Source organism: Annulohypoxylon truncatum, assembly GCF_022578515.1.
Source record: "Annulohypoxylon truncatum strain CBS 140777 unplaced genomic scaffold F4807scaffold_22, whole genome shotgun sequence".
Taxonomy (NCBI): domain Eukaryota; kingdom Fungi; phylum Ascomycota; class Sordariomycetes; order Xylariales; family Hypoxylaceae; genus Annulohypoxylon; species Annulohypoxylon truncatum.
The window spans coordinates 204,258-224,988 of NW_025953808.1; the positions used below are offsets into that span (position 1 = coordinate 204,258).

The 20,731-nt window shown below is 48.9% G+C and overlaps 7 protein-coding genes across 7 annotated transcripts; 3 read left to right on the top strand and 4 right to left on the bottom strand.

Moving 5' to 3' along the window:
- The first annotated feature begins 11 nt into the window (after positions 1-11).
- On the top strand, positions 12-1,037 carry F4807DRAFT_431070 (putative fatty acid binding protein). The gene is made up of 2 exons (XM_047998462.1): positions 12-506; positions 616-1,037. Exons 1-2 carry the CDS (start codon positions 413-415, stop codon positions 834-836), a joined length of 315 nt encoding a protein of 104 aa, XP_047852891.1. The 5' UTR covers positions 12-412; the 3' UTR covers positions 837-1,037.
- Positions 966-3,578, bottom strand: F4807DRAFT_431075 (phospholipase D/nuclease). Its single transcript, XM_047998463.1, has 3 exons — positions 2,811-3,578; positions 1,711-2,479; positions 966-1,655 (listed from the first exon to the last, which is right to left on the bottom strand). The coding sequence occupies exons 1-3, from the start codon at positions 3,285-3,287 to the stop codon at positions 1,249-1,251; spliced, it is 1,653 nt and encodes a 550-aa protein (XP_047852892.1). The 5' UTR covers positions 3,288-3,578; the 3' UTR covers positions 966-1,248.
- A 555-nt stretch (positions 3,579-4,133) lies between these two features.
- On the top strand, positions 4,134-7,393 carry F4807DRAFT_431078 (thioredoxin-like protein). Its single transcript, XM_047998464.1, has 3 exons — positions 4,134-4,795; positions 4,923-6,468; positions 6,527-7,393. Exons 1-3 carry the CDS (start codon positions 4,590-4,592, stop codon positions 6,866-6,868), a joined length of 2,094 nt encoding a protein of 697 aa, XP_047852893.1. The 5' UTR covers positions 4,134-4,589; the 3' UTR covers positions 6,869-7,393.
- Positions 7,394-7,601: 208 nt separating this feature from the next.
- F4807DRAFT_431080 (phospholipase D/nuclease) lies at positions 7,602-11,433 on the bottom strand. Its single transcript, XM_047998465.1, has 9 exons — positions 10,569-11,433; positions 10,337-10,510; positions 10,266-10,276; positions 9,940-10,213; positions 9,862-9,885; positions 9,688-9,807; positions 9,534-9,633; positions 9,240-9,485; positions 7,602-9,176 (listed from the first exon to the last, which is right to left on the bottom strand). The coding sequence occupies exons 1-9, from the start codon at positions 10,807-10,809 to the stop codon at positions 7,757-7,759; spliced, it is 2,610 nt and encodes an 869-aa protein (XP_047852894.1). The 5' UTR covers positions 10,810-11,433; the 3' UTR covers positions 7,602-7,756.
- A 174-nt stretch (positions 11,434-11,607) lies between these two features.
- On the top strand, positions 11,608-14,107 carry F4807DRAFT_149794 (uncharacterized protein). Its single transcript, XM_047993199.1, has 2 exons — positions 11,608-13,893; positions 13,941-14,107. Exon 1 carries the CDS (start codon positions 11,682-11,684, stop codon positions 13,737-13,739), a length of 2,058 nt encoding a protein of 685 aa, XP_047852895.1. The 5' UTR covers positions 11,608-11,681; the 3' UTR covers positions 13,740-13,893; positions 13,941-14,107.
- Positions 14,084-16,986, bottom strand: F4807DRAFT_149695 (MFS general substrate transporter). Its single transcript, XM_047993198.1, has 4 exons — positions 16,646-16,986; positions 16,257-16,553; positions 15,824-16,140; positions 14,084-15,673 (listed from the first exon to the last, which is right to left on the bottom strand). Exons 2-4 carry the CDS (start codon positions 16,321-16,323, stop codon positions 14,429-14,431), a joined length of 1,629 nt encoding a protein of 542 aa, XP_047852896.1. The 5' UTR covers positions 16,324-16,553; positions 16,646-16,986; the 3' UTR covers positions 14,084-14,428.
- F4807DRAFT_149828 (uncharacterized protein) lies at positions 16,987-20,454 on the bottom strand. Its single transcript, XM_047993200.1, has 5 exons — positions 19,594-20,454; positions 19,201-19,532; positions 18,969-19,141; positions 17,769-18,918; positions 16,987-17,663 (listed from the first exon to the last, which is right to left on the bottom strand). Exons 1-5 carry the CDS (start codon positions 20,188-20,190, stop codon positions 17,558-17,560), a joined length of 2,358 nt encoding a protein of 785 aa, XP_047852897.1. The 5' UTR covers positions 20,191-20,454; the 3' UTR covers positions 16,987-17,557.
- Between the last annotated feature and the right edge of the window lie 277 nt (positions 20,455-20,731).

Here is a 20,731-nt window from a genome sequence, read left to right on the forward strand (position 1 = left end):
CTGTGAGTGCTATTCAAACTCGAGTGGATCCCTGGGAGCACTATACCCAATCACAAGCTGTAATCTCGCATCACCCCGCGCACCCAACTAACCCATGACGAAAGGAAAGTCTATTACGCCCTGAAGCAATCTTGAACGATCTACCCCGCCAAAATCTATTTGTCCCAACACTTAGTGCTGCTAATTGTACCTTAAACATATCAACAACATCATTGTCGACGAGATCCTACAGCCTTGTTCCCGCTTTTACCGTTGATACTAAATTTATAACAAGGTACCTGGTTCCCGGAAACCTTTAAACTCTCCCCCGTCCTATATCCGCAGGAGAGAAGAGAAACAATTTAGTTGTCGGCTAACACTAGACCGAGTTATTCAGCCTCTTCAGAAAACCAAAGTCTTAAACTCCGTCAAGATGGTCGAGATCAGCCCTGCTTTCGCTAAGGCCCAGGAGGATTCCAAGAAGCTTACCTCTAAGCCCAGCAACGAGGATCTCCTCGATCTCTATGGTACTCAATTCTTATTCTTTTTCTTACACCTAGGTCACCATTGCGTTACCACTCTCCATAATAGTTCACGAGGGTAGAGACTAATAAAAGTTATCTTCTTCCTATATAGCTCTATTCAAGGTCGGCAACGGCGAGGACTTCAGCAAGGCAGACAAGCCCGGCATGTTCGACCTCAAGGCCAAATACAAGTACCAGGCCTGGCAGAAGCTGGTCGACGACGGCATTACCCCCGAGGAGGCGCAGGACCGTTACGTCAAGAAGGTCGAGGAACTGAAGGAAAAGTATGGCTTCGACGAGAACAAGGTCCCCGAGGCCGTCAAGAGCTCCTAAGTCTATACTATCGCCAGTATTTGTCGTGTTGCCTCCGATCGATTAGCCCGTGTCTTGATAGCGATGTTATGCGATAGACAGCATTCCTAACTCTCGGTGAAACGATGGGATATTTGCGATTAAAATCTCCGGGTTGCAAGACGTTGCGGCATCATACAAGCACTAGATACCTTAGATACATATATAAACGACGTAAACCTGCTCTTTAACTGCTGTTGGTGAATATTGCCTATTTTACATTGGACATAAGTCTCGCTAGCTTTTTCAACTACTTGAAATTACTCATAAATTTTTCGAGATGATCATGTCCTAGCAAAGGTCTAGGCGACGATAGACCTCTAGTCGGCTTAAGGGTCCCGTGCAGTTTAATTCTTCACACCCACGATCGCCGTGTTGTTCCTACCCTTGGTGTTTAGCCCCAAACACACCCTTTCGAGTCAGGCTGGGTATAAGTTGCCGTGGCTACCCACGGGAGCTCGCTATCATCGTATTTCTGCAAGGGCAGGCTGTACGGGACCCTTAGACCGACTAGAGGCCCATCGCTGTCTAGTCCTTCGTCCGTGGGCATGTCCTTCATGAAGGTGCCCACCATGGTAGCATTAGCGTCGAATAGTTCAGGCCACATTAACACACCGATTTCCCAAGAGGCAATTCGTATCGTCGCGGTGCCATCTGTAGCCGCACCCCAGGCCTGATGCGAAACATTGGCAGATGTGAGCAAAGCCCAGTCGATAGACTTATTATCATTGTAGCGGATGTATGTCTTGATGTGTGGTGCAGCGCGGTTGCGCCCTCCGTCCCGCGATTCGCCTTCTTCCCCTAGTAGAATGATTAGCTAAAGAGTTTCATGAAAATGACTGAATTCCCAACATACTTTCTCCCTTCTCACAGTCATTTGCCCAATGGTGAAGCAAGGGTTTCATATAATGGAGCTGCTTGGTCTGCGTCGCCGACTGTATCTTCGTATGTATGGAGCCACCGGAAGCATAACCATCCAAGGACCGTCTTATCTCATCCGGGGTGGGGAATATTACTTTGAACGTTGGTCTTGGTGCTTTAGGTTTTGTGGGAGGCGATAATGAATCGAACAGAGTGCGCTGTAGCCATTTATCTGTCGGGGCTAAGGTTGCGATAGAAGATATCTGGACCACGATATCCGACTCTCCTGTGTGAACCGGGACGGACCGCAGAGCGTGTTTGATGCCTGCCCATCCCCAAAAAGTCGTGCTCGGGTCATCGTCATATAAATCATGCCTTCCAGGTATACTTGCAATTAGCGTTCCCCGTACGGCAGAGAAGTCATACTTCTTAAGCTCCTCGACCATAGATCTACAAATATTTCTTTTAGAATTATACGCTCGTAGGTAATTCAGCAAGTCATTCTTGAACCTTGATCCACTGCCAATCTTCAAGTCTGGTTCTGACGAATTTTGCGATTTCGTAAGTAGAGGAAGCTGAGGCGTTTGCCATACGCCATTCGTCAAGTTTGTCCAGTCCTTAGATATCATGTTGGCTGTGTGTATAATGACCTGGGCTGTATCATCATGTCTAAATAGCACGAGCATCTTTGAGTGATGAGTGCCGAATATTTCTGGCATATATGCTGTATGGAGGGTAACATTGTTGTGTTGTGCCGATTGTCGCTGTATCGATCATCAGCACTGGTTGGTTCCCTGGGAGCGAAACGAAGCAAAATGGTTGCTGCCATACCACTCAAGAGGTGTAAAACACATAAACATATAGATACGCACAATGATCTACTACTAATATTGGTGCTATACTACCAGCAAGGGGATATGAATATCAGCTGATAAGTAGTGAATTATCACCTTGAATTGTGCGACTGGATGACAACTCATCATAAGGCACAGAGTATATTACGATCCTATGAGGATTGTGGGGGGCTACGGTAATTTTCGCGTATACGGTTTCATAGATAAGAATACAAGGGAAAGAATGATGAAAATGCCTTACCTCTAGAGACAACCTATTGTTGTCGTCTTTCTTCCAGAACCCATGGACGATATGGACTTTTACAAGAGTTCTTGTATCCTCGTCAAAGTGGTTCATGAGAAAGTCCACATCATGTAAATAGTTAAACTCCCAACATTCTGAGATGAGCGGATCTCCGAGGAGGTCATGAAGTGATACGGCGTCGATGTTTGACTCTTCCGGAAGGTCTCTAATGGTGGTGAGCCGAATCGGAGAAGAAATAAGCTTCCGCTCACGGGCCACCGTTTTCCTGGGAGGGGGAGGACTGATCGGGTGCGAGAGTGACGTCGGAAGTTCACCGGACTTTTTTACGGTGTGATCCTCATCGGTATCACTCAAACGTCGTCTCTTCGATGGAGGCTCCGCCATGTTTGAGAAACGTGACTTGCAAGCATACAGATATTCTGTACGTCGGATGCAATCGAAGAAAAAGATGCGCGGAGTTGTGATTTTTAGCATCTAACCCTTACACCGCATACAGCGCATAGAGTTTATTGCTGCAGGCGCGTATGAAGATATGCATAGAGCCGATGTAGGTGTCAACCAAGTTTCAACAGTGAGTAGATTCCACAGGGCTGACGCGGACGGTTGATCTTATGTCTCGATGTTTTGCTGCCAATGTCGCGATGGCGTATCTTGGCATACGATTGATCGCCACAAACATCCACTATTTTCGGTTTTGTGCATAATATAATGGACAGCAAGATGAAAAATACGAGGATTGAAAGCTGCTTTTGTTGAAGTGTTTCTCGACCAAGATGTGGTTTAGCGAGTGAAGCTGTAAAATCGTAACTTTATATGAATTGGCCTCCCCTCAATTTATTTTCAAGAAATAGAAGCCTCAATACTTTGTTTTCGTCTTGATTCGCAATTGCCTGCTTAAGATGTAAGACTACCTATTAGGTGAGCCACACTTCATCCTATCCAGCTCATCGTGGCTGAGTAGGAATTTTTTGGTTTAGCTGGTTTAGTAAGTTCCAAAATTTAGTTGGTCGCCTTTTAGCAAGGTGTCGCTACTGTAAGGGGTCGAGGCAGAACGTTCTGATAGGGTCTAGATACACTGTACATATTAGTGGGGAAGTACCGTGCCGTAGCTCGTGTCGTGTTTTCGTTATGATTGGCCCTATCTAATTGGCTAATTTAAGACATGTACTTGTCGGTACTCAATCTTACGTACCCCATACAGTCTTTTGCACAGATAACATTGATGTGAACAAGAAGGAAGGCAGAAGGCAGTGCACTGTCCTCTTTTTTGCCCTGGTGCTTAGCAAGAAGACAGACAAGATCGTCTCGTTTCAACAATTCAATTTTCGCATCCTTTTCAACTAAAGTGTTTTTTATCATCTTAATCATAGAAGTGATACCGACGACTGGTAGCGAACTCGAGCCTCTTGAATTCTTTTTTTGCTCTGAGTTGGCTTTTTAATTTAGCAGAACGTCATCGTCTGCTTTTATTCCTGTTCTTTTTTTCCTTTTATTTTTCTTCCATTGAACATATTCCGATGCACTACAGCCGGTGACGCGACTCCCTTGCCCCTTTCTCCAAAATAGTGTGGAAAAGGTCGTCGCCAACTTTTTGCCTACCATCGACCTCCCTGTGTCGAGTCGCGCACTTGACCAAATCAATAATTATCTGATTTCCGATTTGTCACGATCCGATTCCCTCAACCTGCGTCGTCTTATTCGTTGCTTATCGGTATCCTTAATCGTCAACACGCTCGTTACTTGTTAATCGCAACAACAAATCGCACATTGCCTATCATGAGGCTCCTCGCCTCGCTCGCGCTATTCCTCAGCGCTGCTGCCCTCGGCACTGCGCAAGCAATTGGTGCGGAGACAAGTGATAGTCCAGACCGGGAAAACACATACTTTAATGGCAAGAGAGTACCCCCGTTACTCGAGTTAACCGCCGACAACTTCGATAAGGAGGTTAAGCTATCGAAATTCCTTGTTGTCAAATATTATAGGTAAGTTCCTCCTTATTTCTTATATTCAGCCCTAGAATGATATACGTTGGTTATCGTTACATGGAACAAAACTTGCCCTCGAAGATCTCTAGACCGCCTTTCAACAGTTTGCTTACGCTTGTGACAGTCCATACTGCCCTCATTGTATAGATTTTGCCCCAACTTACCAGACCTTGTACGAATACTACTACACCTCCAAAGCCCCCAGCGACTCCGAATCAGCGGCCTCTACGGCTTCCTTCGAGAAGTACTACGATATCCGATTTGCTGAGCTTAACTGCGTTGCTTATGGCGATTTGTGCACGAAGCATGACATTCAGTCGTACCCCCAGACTATAATCTACAAGGATGGCGAGAAAGCCGATTTCGTCAAGGGTGGAAAGGGAATGTCAGCTATTTCGGGAATGATCGAAGGTGTGCTGGAGAAGGAAAAGCCTGGTACTCGGCCCAAGGAACTTGCCCTTCCCGAACCTGGTGCGACTACCTTCCCGGCTACGTCATCTGAGACTGAACAAGGCGCCGAGAAGCCTGTGAAAGGTGAAAAGGAGGATGCCACGGCTATCACTAAGACCACGCCACAAAAAGTGGACAGCACGAAACCATCTAAGCCCACCAAGACTCCTAACGAGCAAGGAATTTCTGTCTCACTCACTGCTGAAAGCTTCCAGACTTTGGTTACAATGACCCAAGAACCATGGTTCATCAAATTCTACGCTCCTTGGTGCCACCATTGCCAAGCCATGGCTTCTAACTGGCAGCAATTAGCTAAAGAGATGAAGGGAAAGCTCAACGTTGGTGAAGTCAATTGCGATGCGGAGTCTAGACTATGCAAAGATGTCCACCTACGTGGATTTCCTACGATTCTTTTCTTCCGAGGAGGCGAGCGCGTTGAGTATAACGGCTTACGCGGGCTCGGCGACTTCATCCAGTATGCCGATAAAGCTTTGGATATTTGCAGCGGCGTCCAGGACGTTGATGCCACTTCTTTCGCTGCTCTCGAGGAGAAGGAAGATGTCATTTTCGTCTACTTCTATGATCATGCTACCACGACCGAGGATTTTATGGCTCTTGAGAGGCTACCTCTTAGTCTCATCGGACACGCCAAACTCGTGAAAACGAAGGACCCCGAGCTCTACAACAGGTTCAAGATCACGACGTGGCCTAGGCTACTGGTATCGCGGGAAGGAAGACCCACGTACTACAATCCTTTGACGCCAAGGGAGATGCGTGACACTCATCTAGTCCTTACCTGGATGAAGTCTGTGTGGTTACCTATCGTCCCGGAGCTTACTGCCTCAAACGCGCGTGAAATCATGGACGGAAAGATTGTTGTCTTAGGAATCTTGAACAGGGAAGACCAGGAGACATTCTTGAGCGCCAAACGTGAAATGAAGCGTGCTGCGAACGAGTGGATGGATAAGCAGATACAGCTTTTCCAGCTCGAACGACAGAACCTTCGAGACGCTAAGCAACTCCGTCTCGAGGAAGCCGAGGATCGCAATGACCAACGGGCTTTGCGGGCCGCGAAAAGCATCCGGATTAGCATGGACATGTCTGACCGTAAGGAGGTTACGTTTGCCTGGGTCGACGGTGTCTTCTGGCAAAGGTGGATTCGCACTACTTACGGTATCGACATCAAGGATGGTGAACGTGTTATAATCAACGACGAAGATGTAAGTTTGGAGAATCATGGCCATTTTATCTGGCTGCATTTTACTAATTGTTTTATAGAACCGACGTTACTGGGACATGACTATCACTGGCAGCCCTATTGTTCCTTCTCGAGTATCGATCCTAGAGACCATCTCGAAGGTCACTGCATCACCTCCCCTAATTAAACCTAAGCTCACGATCTCGAGTTTCGAGAAGATCTTCTTCGACATAAGAGTCACGTTCTCCGAACACCCGTACCTCTCTTTCGGCTGCATAGCAGGCATCGGTCTAGGCTGCGCGTCATGGTTCCGGGGCCGGCTGCGGAGGAATCGTGGACATTTTCGTCTCGAAGATAATCTCCCTATCAAGGAAATAAAGGAGGGTCTCCTTGGCAACACCGCCAACGGGAAGAAGGATTAAGTGAACAATTTCCTAGAGGAAGAACAAAGACTTGGAGCATCGGCATTGGGAAGTGATGGGTTACTGGAGTTATATCATCCAGCGGGAGTTCTGTATAATATTCGCTTGTGTCCTTGCGCTTGCACATGCCACCCATACAACTGTCCATTGTCGTTTTTTAAAATCGGTGTCTTGGCTAAGGATACGTTTATACCAGCTCAGAAAGCTACGGCGCGGCACGAAAGTTTGGGACTACGGGAACGAAATATAGGAGAGGGAATGAGGACCGTCGGTAGAAAAAAAGAGTGGTTATACCAAACCAACCTCTTCTGTTTTATCACGAAAGCAGAGACAAACGCATCAACATAATAATATTCCCTTGCTACTTTATATCTCTGCTGCCATGCTGATTCATATATCGTTGTCTTATGTGCCTACCATAGAATATGTGGGTTTAGGGAAAGGGGGTTCACCTATAAATCAGCGTCATAGTGTAAAATTGCCCAGGCTGATATTTTATATGCCTACGCATGCTATCTATCAACGTCACATACCTGTAACCGGAATATTCGTCAATATTGCTTAAAATTTCGTTCGAGTCTCCGTCTCACTGTTAAGCACGATCTTCTCCCCCTAAACAGTCAATTGGTCACTACCTAGGGGCGCTCATATTTAGCTCATTGGAAGATATAATACGGAGGCGTTTAGATATCATAAAGCATCAGCTCCATCTCACTAAGGATCCAGCAAAAAGCACAGTATCAGAAGTCATTCATTCAGGGAGCTGTCTATAAACAAGAACCTAGGTAGGTAAGCACACGAGACGAGCCTCAAGGTTTACAACCCCCCTGTCCACGAGTCTCGCCAAATCACCAGCCGACATACGACTACGCATAGGTACGCACACACTCAAGTGTAAATCTCATCCGTAAACGCATTCAGCGTAAGCCCATCCTTAGCCAGGTCCTCGACGTCGATCAGAAACTCCAGCGGCATCTCGACGAGGGTACCGCGGACGCGGCTAAGCCACTCCTTGACCTCCGCCACGCCGCCGGGGAACTCGTCGCGCACGACGTGTCCGTACTCGACCTTGCCCTCGCTATTCGCCTCTTCCTCCTCCTTCTTATCATCCTCTTTCTTATCATCGCCACCGGGAATGACGAAGTACCGACTAAAGAAATCCTTATACTGGTCCCAGGTACGTACGAGGTCGTTCGGGACGGGGTGGAACACTTTACTAAACACCTCGGTGTTCGTGCGCGCGGTTTCGGTCCACAGACGCCGGAAGTCCTCGCTCATCGGGTCCTCGACGAGCCGGTCCGCGCGCGAGCCCCAGTCGTACTGCTGCGGGTCGCGGTCGACGGGCGTCCAGTTGGCCGTCGGCTCGTCCCAGCGCTGGTCCGGGAGCAGGCCGAGGTGCTTGCGCCAGAGCTGGCGCCTTAGCGACGTCGCGAACCGGGACGCCGTGTACGGCCGCCCGTTCATCACGCTGTCGACGGGTTCCGGGTCCTCGATCACGACCGCGATTTCGGAATCGTGCGTGCCGAGCTGGCTGCGGTCGTTCAGGTTCGCCGACCCGCAGATCACGAGCCGGTCGTCCGCGATCAGCACTTTGCTGTGGATGTACAGTTCCTCCGACACGAAGGCGTCGAGTTCGGAGTCCTCGGACCCTTCCCAGGGTACGGAGCGGATGTCCGGGCCCCCGTCCATGTAGCACGCCGATACTGTGTCCCAGGTGCGGTCGTCGGTGCGGCGCGCCGCTTCTTGGTACCGGTCGTAACTGCCGTCGTACCTTCCGTCTTCGTTGCCGCCGCCGTACGGGTACCCGCCGACGCGGTCATCGTACTCGCGGCGCGCGTCCTCGTAATCGACGCCGGACTCGCGCTCGGCGCGGCGCAGGGTCGCGGACGCGTTGATGCGGTCGTAGTTGCGCAGGTTGTAGAAGCCGATGTAGCGACGCCAGTCCTCGATGCCTTGCTGCTGCAGGCACTCGATGATGCTGTGCCCGCCGCGGTTGATGCTGTTGTACTGGAACTCCATGATGGCTCGGGTACCTAGCGCGCCGTCCGAGTGCAGGTCTCCTGCGAAGGCGGGTACGGCGGGCATCAGGACGATGACTTGGAAGTCCTCGTTGTTGTTGTACGCGCGCACGATGCGCGAGACGATGGAGGCGCCGATTTTGTTCTCGACGGGCTTTTGCTCGTCGGAGGTCGCGGTGATGAAAAACTGGTTCTCGATGTAGATGAAGTGCTGGGCGTTCTCGATGGCGTTGATGTACGCGTTTGCAATCGAGTGCTCGGTGGGATGGCCGGCAGACCATTCACAGCAGCTAGGCGGTTATTAGTATATATAGTTCTGTTGCGACGACTTACTGGGACGAGGATTGACTAACCTTCGGCAAAGCTGGATCTTGACTTCGCCCGAACGTTCGTAATTGTTACGGCCACGATCGCGATGTTCAACGCCTTCTTCGCCGTCCCATCCGACGACATGTCTAAAGCCTCGGCCGACTTGGCCCTCGAAGTCACCCATGAAGTGGTGGTGATGTTCAGGAGCCCGGTCCCTGTGGCCACTAAAGCCAATCTTGTCATATTTGCCGGCATCTCTCTTGGTGTACTTCTCGTCAAATATGAAATTCCTAGAACAATGTTAGCCACATACATACCGGAACGACATAAAAACATACCATCGGTCTGTGAAGTGGTTGATCAGGCTACCGACAATGGGACCCTTTAGGGAGATGGCAATGTCAGACCAGCCCATTCTCGAGCTCTTCGTTCGGTCAACTAGGAGCCTGTTAAATACGTGCTGCATTTGAGGCTTATTGTTTCATGACTTACGCTTATTATGGTCCCAGTTGTTAACACCCTCGAAGTCGTAGACTCGGGCATTGTTGAAGTCCTGACCGGGGAATATAATCTCATCGAGGTTACCAGGATGAGCATCGGCGATAGGGTGACCTATTATTGTTTAGTACGTTTAGATGTGGTGTTGAATACTCCATCACAACTCACTGTTCGTGTCATATCTTCCAAAGCCTATGTCTCGTTAGCATGAGATTGGTGATTCAGGGACTTGAGATTTCATCATACACATATCCAGACCACCCATGAAGGCAATGCGTCGGTCAACAATGCATAGTTTCTCGTGGTGAGCCCAGTACAGGACAGTATCACCGAATGAACCGTACAGCTGCTTCAATGCATCTCCCGAGAACTTAGACAGGCTGAAATCGTCTAGCCTAAGCCTGTCTAGGGACAAGTCGGAAAAGGCTGTCTCGAGCTTTTTCGTGTCCGTTGGGGTATGGTCAGGATGTCTGAATACCTTGATATTGGGGTGCAAGGCCTCGAGGGCATGCTTGGTGTGCTAAAAAAGGCAATTAGTGAGATTCAGACACAGGGTTAGATCAAACGCATACCGCAGAATCCACTAAGCAAGACACGATATGTTAGTTAAACTTGAAATACCGCTGGCCAAAGGCGTACGTACGAGTCAAGGCCTGAGTAACCTCCTTATATACGATCACGCGAATCTCGACGCCTCTCTCAGCGGCGGCCCGCAGCATATTGTCGAGACGGTACTGTTCATTGCGCGAAGGAGGTCGACGTAGGTAAAGCTCAGGACTCAGCCACCAATCCAAGATATAAACACTCTCTCTGGCCTCTATATCACTCTTTAGTAAATGACAAATAGCAATACTCTAGTTTCATATATCTCATACCTTCAAGGGCTAGAGATACAGCGTAGAAATACGACGCTCCATCGACAAACCACTTTACGGCGCCGGAGGTCTCGGGAGCAAAGGATTGGAAACGATAGTTGCTGGTGTTGGTTTGCGGTTGGACATTCTCGCCGCTATCAGCGTGAGATTGCTCGGCCTGTGGGCGTTCCTCGTCGTCGTGATGATGTAAAGCCTCTTTCACTTCGTGGAAGACGTCTTCCGCCTTACGGAAAAGATCCATCCTGGAGATAACGAGGGGTTACGTATGCAAATATGTGGGTGTAGAAAATAGTTGTGTAGAGTTTTTGAATAGACGTCTAGACTACTAGATACAGAAAGGATAAAAAAGAGTAGAATTGAAGAACGTTAGAGAGGTAGATATATTCTTCATCTATCCGGTGTCTCGAATACGTATAAGTAAACAACTCTCCGTCCCAAGATGATAGCCTTTCTAGTCAGGTTGAATCACGGCTTATTATGGAGGGGTGATCGTGGGACCAAGACGGGACCAAGACGCTTTCTAGCTGAAGTCTTGGCTTGCATCAGCCCCTAATAGCGACTATTAACAAATCAGGTTTCGTTTCCAGGCTTAGCACGTCAGGGGAATCTTGCAACCAACTCCAGTAAATACGATCTTTCAATGGTCATTCAATGGTCATACCTGGAAGTGGTTTGCCAGTAAGCTGAGATGTTGATAGGATGTAGCTGGACGTAAATGGACCTATGAGTTGTAAATATACCCCTCCCCCGCTAAACGTGACGAAGTGAGCTGCATGGAATTATGCACTGTATGAAATACTGTAATTCTTAGGCACAATACGGCAAAAGAGTGACGGCTCTCCGTTGTGGTAGTGGGGTGCCAGCAATGTTTCAAGGAGTATTTCCGGGAGTACAACATTGTCGCGTGACACTGTGCAACTAGTCCAGCTATACATGATACCTGTGAGCGGTGCATCCCAACTGCCCTACCGCCTTCCAAAAAGCGGCAGAATTGTAGACCCACTAAATTTTTCGGCGGTCCCACTTTACAACTTTACCATTTTGCTGCTGTGCGCAAACCTTCAATTGATCGCAACTTCGAACAACAACATTTACCAAACCGGCCAGATCAATATGCCGAAGAAGCAGTCCAAGAAACAAGATGGCCCGTCAGCAGTTGCGAAAGGCGATTCGCGATTCACCAATTTCGAATCGGATCCACGTTTCCGCCTACCTTCGAAGCATCGCAACAAGACTACCCTCGACAAGCGCTTCTCGCGCATGCTGAAGGATGATGATTTCATCGCGAGCGCCAAGGTGGACAAGTACGGTCGAAAGCTGAAGTCGGACAGTAAGAGGAAGGCTCTTAAAAACATATATCAGGCCGACGATGATGACGACGAAATCGATGAGGACGATGTCGTCGAGCGGGAGCTTCAAAAGGCCGATGCCAAATACGATCCGGCTCGTGGTGGCGGTTTCTCCTCTTCCGAGTCAGAATCGGACTCTGAGCCCGATGCTGATGATGTAGAGGAGGAGGAAGCCAAGGTGGATACGTCTGGGAGCATGCAAAGACTGCGCGACGCCCAAGCAGATGTCGAAACAGGAGAGGTTACGAAGCGCCTAGCAATTGTCAACCTCGATTGGGATCACATAAAATCTGCCGATTTATTCTCACTTTTCTCTAGCTTCGTACCTAAAGGTGGACGGATCGAGCGGATTTCCATCTACCCCAGCGAGTTTGGCAAGGAACGTATGCAGCGAGAAGAGCTGGAAGGCCCCCCCAAAGAAATATTTAAGAGTTCGGATGCGCAAGACGAAGATTCTGAGTCGGACTCTGAAGAAGACAGCGACGATGACGAGGATGATGATGAGAAAATAAAAAATGAACTTCTCCAGGAAGGGAACGATCAGGATTTTGACAGCGACGCTCTCCGAGCTTACCAATTAGATCGGCTGCGATATTACTACGCTGTCATGATATGTTCAGACACAGCTACAGCGAATAAGATATATCAAGCCACCGATGGCACAGAATACCAAACTTCTTCGAATTTTATGGATCTAAGATTCATACCAGATGATGTCACCTTCGACGACGAGCCAAGAGACCAGTGCGATTCTATATCACCTGATTATAAACCAACTGAGTTTACCACCGCTGCCTTACAACACTCCAAAGTAAAACTCACATGGGACATCCATCCTGAAGAAACAACTCGGCAGGAGGACATCAAACGAGCATTCAGCGCTAGCCGCGCAGCAATCGAGGAAAACGATTTGCGCGCGTACCTTGCAAGCGATAGTGACGATGACGGCGCTCAGGATGATAATGATGGGGACAAGGGTGAGGGTGAGGATGAGGCGGAAGTGGCAGATGACCAGCCAAAGTTGACGAAAAAGGAGTTGAAAGCAAAGAAGCTTCGTGAAGCACTTGGCTTAAATTCCGAACCTTCGGCCAAACCTTCGAAATCTGGACCAGTCGGGGATATGCAAGTTACATTCTCCGCTGCGTTGATGGATGGCAATGATAAGAAGAAGGAACCGGATGCTGAAGAGACCACGTTGGAGAAGTACATGCGGAAGGAACGAGAGAGGAAAGCCAGGAGGAAGGAGAAGGCAGTCGCAAAGCGTAACGACACTGCCAACCAGGATGAAGCAGATGGTGATGATGCCGCCGAGCCTCAGGATGATCTCGGTTTTGATGATCCTTTTTTCACGACCGAAGAACCTGTTGGGAAGTCTAAGAATTTCGAAAAGAAGGAAGAACGCCGTAAGAGGCGAGAAGCCAAGGAAGCTGAGGCAGCCGAAAATGCCGCCCAAAAAGCTCATCTGGAGCGAATCATGGCAGATGATTCCAAGGAAGCTGCCGAGCATCTTGATCACTTCGACATGAACGAAATCGCCCGCGCGGAGAAACTGAAATCCAAGAAGTTCAAGAAGAAGGGGAAGAAAGAGGCTGAAGATCATGGTGGCCTCCAGCAAGGCTTTGAGATGGATGTCAAGGATGATCGGTTCAAAGCTGTGTTCGAAAGTCACGAATTTGCGATCGATCCATCAAATCCCAAGTTTAAGGCTACCCCGGGAATGAAGCAGTTGCTAGATGAGAGACGCAAAAAGCGGAAAAATGACCCGGATGGGGCCGATGGACAACAGCGACACAACGCTAAATCTAAGAAGCAAAGGAGATAGAGCCAAGAGGTTCTAATGAACAGATAATTCTACACCTTGGCGATACGCTTAATTCGAATTATCCAGGGCTACCAATCACAGATTCTATCCTTCGTAGCTCATGCTATTCTAATCAGACCCTTGACCATCGGCATCATTTTGAAGAACACTAGGGGTTAGATAACTTCCAACTCAGGTATCTAGTTGCTAACTATGTCGTAGAAATATTTCGTCTCACCAACCTACCTAATATGGTTCGCTACCTCTGCGCTAATGCCCACGATAACTCTTAGTATACAAAGAACGACGAAGGCCAAAGCCCAGTTTCAGATCAGAAGTGTCTATTGAATATTTATTCTACCAGTGCCGAGCAACGGCGGATGCAATCTTCGTTAATTTACCCAATGATTCTATCATGAGATTATACCCTGAACCCTTTATACCTAGCCGTCCTAAACTCATGAAATGCTACCTGAAATGCCCAATCTACCATTTATAAGAAATCATAATATCATTACCTCGTTTTTTATAGCGCTTCCTTCGAATTCTATACTTGCACCTGACACCTTGACTGATAAATCTGAGAAAAAATGGTTCCGAGCAAATAATGTCACTGTCATAGCACGATCCATCTATCCATAGACTCGAAGCCCTAAACACTGCTGTGACATAACATCCGGGGTCGACATAGGAACCAAACCTGACACGAATCAATGCATTATAGTTGGGCACGTTCCAGCTTCCTCGTTCCGCGAACCCGTTTTGGTCTTACCCGACACGTCGGCATCCATCGCGGAGCCACGGACATGTTTTCTAGGCACCCAAAAGAGCTGCACAATTCCAATCACGGCAACGCCGGCGCAGCTGAGCCAAGCAGCTGCGGACCCGCCGGCGCTGTAGATGATACCCACCAAGGGAGGAGACAGAGTCCGGGCCAAGCAGCAAGCCGACATGGCCAACCCGTTGACCTTCCCCAGCACCAGAGGCGACGGCGTAGCATCCTTCAATAAGATGAGGGCGCAAGGGATGACGACGATACCGAAGAAGCTCTGCAAGATCATCGAGAGGTATATGCTGGGAGACACCAAGGCCGACGGCACGGCGGACAGGAAGGGCATGAACACGTACGCGAGGGGGTAGAGCACGACGTTGCAGACAAACGACTTCCAGACCCCGACCTTGTCCACGAATATGGGGAATATGACGCCCTGGATGAATAATCCCAAGATGCCGTTGATGGAGAGATAGACGCCAACGTCGTGGACGGTGTATCCTAAGCCACCGATCAAATCGAGTTCGCCGGGGGCCGCAGCTGGTTTGTCCAGAAGGTGTGTGGGGAGGAGGGTGTTGAAGGCCATCTGGTGGTACGATACTAGGACAAGCGCGATTGTCACCATGATGATGGTGAAGTTGAAGGTTCGCCCGTTGAAGTTCTCGATTGGCTTGGGGCTTGTCGGGGGTAGCTTGATCGAACGCACGGTCCCGAAGGACGACCTCCTCAGATCGAAGTTCTGCTCAACGGGTAGCGGGAGGCTCTCCTCGATAAACAGCGGCCTATCGCCGGAAGCGCATGATCGACTTCTGATAGACGATTCTCGGTCCGTGGGGCGATGAAGCGGCGTGCGCTCATTGGCCATGTCATCATTATCCTCGAAAACGTCTTCGTGAGTAGCCTTCTTGCTTCGGGGGTTGGTCTCCTCGAGGAAGAGAATGCCCTGGATAATAGCTAGTATGATGACGACGACAGACACGAGGTTTGGCAAGAGGTATGGATATCTTCCGAAAAGACCGTCGGCGGGAAATATGGACGGGTAGAACCTCGCCGGTTGAGCTAAAAACCCGCCCATGGCAGAACCTATGATACCTCCAAGAGTCCAGACGAAGGGTTGCGAAGCATAAGCGGTCGGCTCATGCTCCGGTACCTTGACCATCTCGGCCACCATCGTTTGCATGACCTATGATAAAAGTAAGCTATTTTTTGCCCGCCCGCCAGTAAATAGACATCGTCTTTTAAATTTCGGAAAAACAAAATTTCAAACAAAGAACGGGAAAGGTTAAGAATTATATTTAGTAAGAAAAAAAAAGACAAGAAAAACTTCACCCACAGCAACATTCCCATTAAGCGCCCCACCGATAAACCTAGCGAGCAGGGCGACCCAGTACTCGGTAGCCAAGCCGAAGATGAGGCTCGAGATCGCCACGCCGCCGAGCCCGAACAGGACGACGGGCTTGCGGCCGTACCGGTCGCTCAGGGCGCCCCAGCCGATGGCCGTCATGGCCTCGGCGACGGCGTACGCCGAGACCAGCAGGCCCGCGTAGAAGGAGGCGTCGGTGTCGTCGCCGCCGTGCAGGTCCTGGACCATGACGTATGTGTACGCCAGGATGGAGTTGAAGGCTATGGGCTCGGAGAAGCGGCATATCGCTATTGGGATTGGGGTTAGGTTAGTTTGGTTTGGTTACGGGAGGAGACGGGCAACGGGGGGAAGACGGAAGAGAGAGATTTTCTCTCTTGCTGTGATAGGAGCGGCGAGTGCGTACCGAGTATGGTAAGTTGCTTGGTGGGAAAGGCATGTGAGACGGCGTCTCGCGTGCCGTCTGAAGGCATGGTAGTTTCAAGCCCGTAAAACTTCCTACCACTAAGACGATGGGATTGTGTGCCTTGCTTATGGTCTCTGTTTTCGTCTTATAACACCTGCTACCTCTGGATAGCTAATAGCCAGGTAAAGTTGTTGGAGAAGGTTGCTGATCCCACCACCCACCAACGAAGGAGTTTAGCTCTGAAAGAAACGGCCTTTTACAACAGCTTGTGCTGTGCGGGGAAGCGCCGCTTGCGACGTCGGCCAGAGTGGGTTGGGGCGGAAGGGGTGGGCGCGTCGATCGCTGTCTGTGCCTTTGGGGGGGTCTAATCGGCAGAGGGGTCCTTGCATATATAATAATTAGGTATACAGCGGTTTCGAGAGTACAACATCAGGTGAATGAAATACAGGAAAGTAAAGTGGTGGGGGTCGTGTGAAGCTTAACAGTCGGCAGATGCGTTTCTGAATATAGAATCCGCTATAGGGATCTGACAAGTCCAGACTCTAGTTGACAGCTCCACTTGTAGGCGAATTAGTTATGCAACTAGTTGTCGAAAGCTCAACGATTCTGTCCTATACAGTTTCCACAATTGTAAGGGTAATTGCCTAAATAGGCAGTGATGAAATTAGTGGCATCATGGTCTTTGAGTTTAAAATCATTCTCATCGGCTTTTGGAATGGGTCAATTCAAATGAAGAATAGTTGTGATACCTCCTGGTCTAACGTGCTAATCTAAAGAGATATGATTTGTGCTCGAGAAACTTCGATACACCCACCACCATAGCTATGAGATACGGTGTGCACGCTGTGGCGACCTAAAATAGGGGGTGGGTCAGAAAAAAAAAGAAAAAAAGAAAACGTACAACACTGGGGATTCGCTGGTCGTCACCGACCCAACTACTGATCCAGCGGTATCCAGCTTGTCTAGGGGAGAGCGGACGGGATCCCGAATTCTCTAGATCCTATGGTCGTATGTGACAGAAAGCCCTCTTATTATTGTATATAAGGCAGAAAACGTTAGGGGTGAGTAGAACTCCAACGGGAAGCGCTAACAAAGGGGTTCCGAGGTGATGAAGGGGGGAAATATTATTTATTAGCTAGATGTCTGAATGCCTGGGTATATTCTGTATCTGTTCTTTATGCGCCCGCGGGGAAATCAAAGTGCCTCGATCCGTTCTAGTTTGCGCGCCGAGAATTATGAAGATAGGTTCGATGCAATATATATATAAAGAGGGTAGTGTTCCGTCCTCAAGTCTTATCCTTCTACAAATCGTCGTCTTCTTCGTCTGAGTCGTCGTTGGTTTGGCTAAGAGGGCCGATCAGAATTGACTTAACAGGGCTAGACATAGTCTTGACATCGACGTTATCCCTGCGTAAGTTTACGAGTTAGCATTCTTGTACTCGTATGTCGCTATTCTTCAAGTGCCCAGCGAGTGAAATAGGGGGTCGCAAAAATGAGAAGGGGATAACTTACTGCTCATCGCGCCGGCCAAAACGATCTAGGTAGTTGAGGTATCTCTTCCCGTTCTCGCTATCGCCGAGCCGCACGAAGTGGAAGGATATATAATTCCTATCCAGGTTCCTTTTCGCTAGTTCTTTCCTCAACAGCTTAATGGATGTCTCCACGCCGCACGCTGCCGTGTCATCCCCACGCCAATTACCGTCGGTGAAAACGTAGATACTCGTAGGGCTTCTGGCGCGAATGTTAATGTTGAAACCGCGTATGTAGTTCGGTAGGCGTGGGATGATCACATCATCGATCAAGCGTCTAAAACGAATCTCCATCATATCTGGCTCGCGTTCATACTCTCGCCGTGCTACTAGCTTGGGCAATTTCTTGCTCCGACGACTGTAACACGGACGCCTAGGTCCTGACACGAAAGAGAGCTCAACTTTGTGTCCTTCGAGCCGCCTCGTTAGAGAGTAGAGTCCTAGAAAAGCATCCTCGATTGACTCTGCATGCTCCTTCATCGAGGTCGAGTCGTCGATGAAGAACATGTGATGCCTATCGGGAACGTTGACCTCGAGATTTTTCACGATTCTTTCGATTTCCATCTTCATAGAACTGTGATAGTCGCCTCTGTTGCGGCTTGTGGTGGACGGTCGTTTGCTCATATACTCTCCTAACTTCGCTAGAGACAGCCCTTGCCTTTTCGTTGGTGGCGGCGGCTCTGGTTGTAGCGTCCTAGGCGACGAGTTGAGTGACTCGTTGTTTGGACAGTCAAAGATCTGTTGAAACCTGTCTTGCATTTGCCTCGCGTTAGATCGATTGTTTGCATTGGACAACAACATATGCTTTTCTATGACGTCGATGACACGAGGTGTAATAAGGTCGTCGACGGATATGCAGTGTTCGCGGATGGTTGCGTGCATCTCGTCGACGACAGGGAGCCGTTTCAAACCGTCGTGGAAGCAACCTTCGTAATCGTTGCCGCGAAAAGCTCGTAGGGTTTGGTGATAAGCTTTCCGTCGCTCATAGTATTCGGTTATCTCACTAGGGCCCCCCATTACCCAAGCGGAAGCTTCGCTTAGGACGGTTCCAAAGGAGAAAATATCCGCCCGGGTGTTGATCGTATTGGGGATGTTCTCGTGATATAAGGCATGATGACTAGACTCAGGGGAGCCTGCTCAATGTTAGGATGGATAGAATAGAAATAGCTCGAGTAAAACTGACTGTAGAACTGATTCCCGATTCTATCGCGTCCCATCGCGTCGATGCTATTCGTTTTCGAACCCCTTACACGCGTGAAGAGCCCGAAGTCTGCGATCTTAGGGACGAAGTCATAAGGCGAACCCGAGGACCCTTTGAATAGTAAGATATTCTCGGGCTTGATATCTTCGTGAATCCTAATGAGTTTCAGCTAATTGAGATGCATGCGGGCGTTAAAACGCATGCCGCGTCTTACCCGTTAAGGTTATTACCGCCTGAATTTATCAAGTGGTGGATACAGTGCAGACCTGTGAAGCATAGAGACATGATTTTCCAGAACTGGATGACTTCATCCCCCTTCGGACTGGGAGTTTTCTTGAGAAACTCAGCTAGATCACCCCCATTGGCATATTCGAGTATTATGTTGCAAGTACCATTCTGCCGAAAGGAGCCATAGTAAGTAATGACGTTGGGAGAACGCGAGTTGTTGAGCGTCCGTAGAGCGTTAACTTCATTTTCGTATATCCGGTGGAATCTGGGATTATGGTACGTCTTTAGTACGAAGGTGTTCTGATTTGGTCGGCCTTCCTGCGCCTATTAGAAAGAGGAAGTCAATTTAAGGCACTGAGGGGCAAAGGGAGTTCCTTACGAGAGAATGGCTTGAATCGTCAAGAGTCATCTTTTGGATGATCGCCGCATCTCCCTGTGTAATGCGTTCGTGTGTGATTCTTTCCAGCTTGACGATTGGTAACACCTGGTTGGGGTTCAGGTGACAATCTTCTAGGTTGGTAGGTGTGAAGATCAGCGGGAAGAACATCCATTGGTTCCTGGAAACGCTGCCATATAAATTATCGTAGAAACTGCCCTTCCATTCATCCGGGCGTTTCTTGAGCGGCAGTACATTGTCGTGCAAGTTGTGCTTGGTGAAGTGTTCTAAGTTGGAGACTTGGCCGCAGTAGACAAGCATAGAAAACACACGAATGTAGCCGTCCCGAATAGTATCCACACAAAAGGGAAGCGGTGGGTTGGAAGCATTCAAGACGCTTGCGATTTTTCCTATTTTCCAATAGTCGCGTAATATAGGAAACGGAATAAAGCTCTTGTTATTCTCCGAGAACTCCTCAACATGCTGTTTAGCTTTCTGGGCCACAAAGTCAGAGAAGTCAGCAAAAGGCTTGTTGGTGCCAAAATTTGGGATGACTTTCGGTGGGCGCGTCAAGATACGGCGGTTCTTTTTCGGTGTCATGGTGAATTGATCGATTACGAAACGAAGTCTCTTGTGGACGGATAGTGATCACTCGACACATAAGCTGGTATAGAAGATCGCAAAGTGAGAAAAAATTAGTTCATGCCATGGTTGTGTTTATAGATAAACAGAAAGGACAAAAGACAATGGGTGCCATTATTTGTCAATGGACCCCAAACATAGCAATGGGAGCTGTAGGCAGATACTGAGGCCACCAGATAATCGCTCAGGGTTTTCTTCCCCCCCTTCAACCTTGCTATAAGCCTAGTTGCCTAGGTACGCTGTTTTCTATCAGAATTGCAATGCCTCTCATGGGTGTTATTCAGTCAGCCGTAGCGCATTAGGGCGGGTTGCCTTGGGGGTTATACATCGCTGAAAAGGGGCGCGAACCATTAGCAATTGCTGTGGTATGACCGATCTGGAATAATGACCTGGTAACCCCGCGTCGGCGAAGCAGGGGAAGCTCATTGGCATTGGGGGCCATTCTGACAAATGCAATCGCTGTAGGTAGTTCATCAGATTTCGCCTCTGGTATGACTTT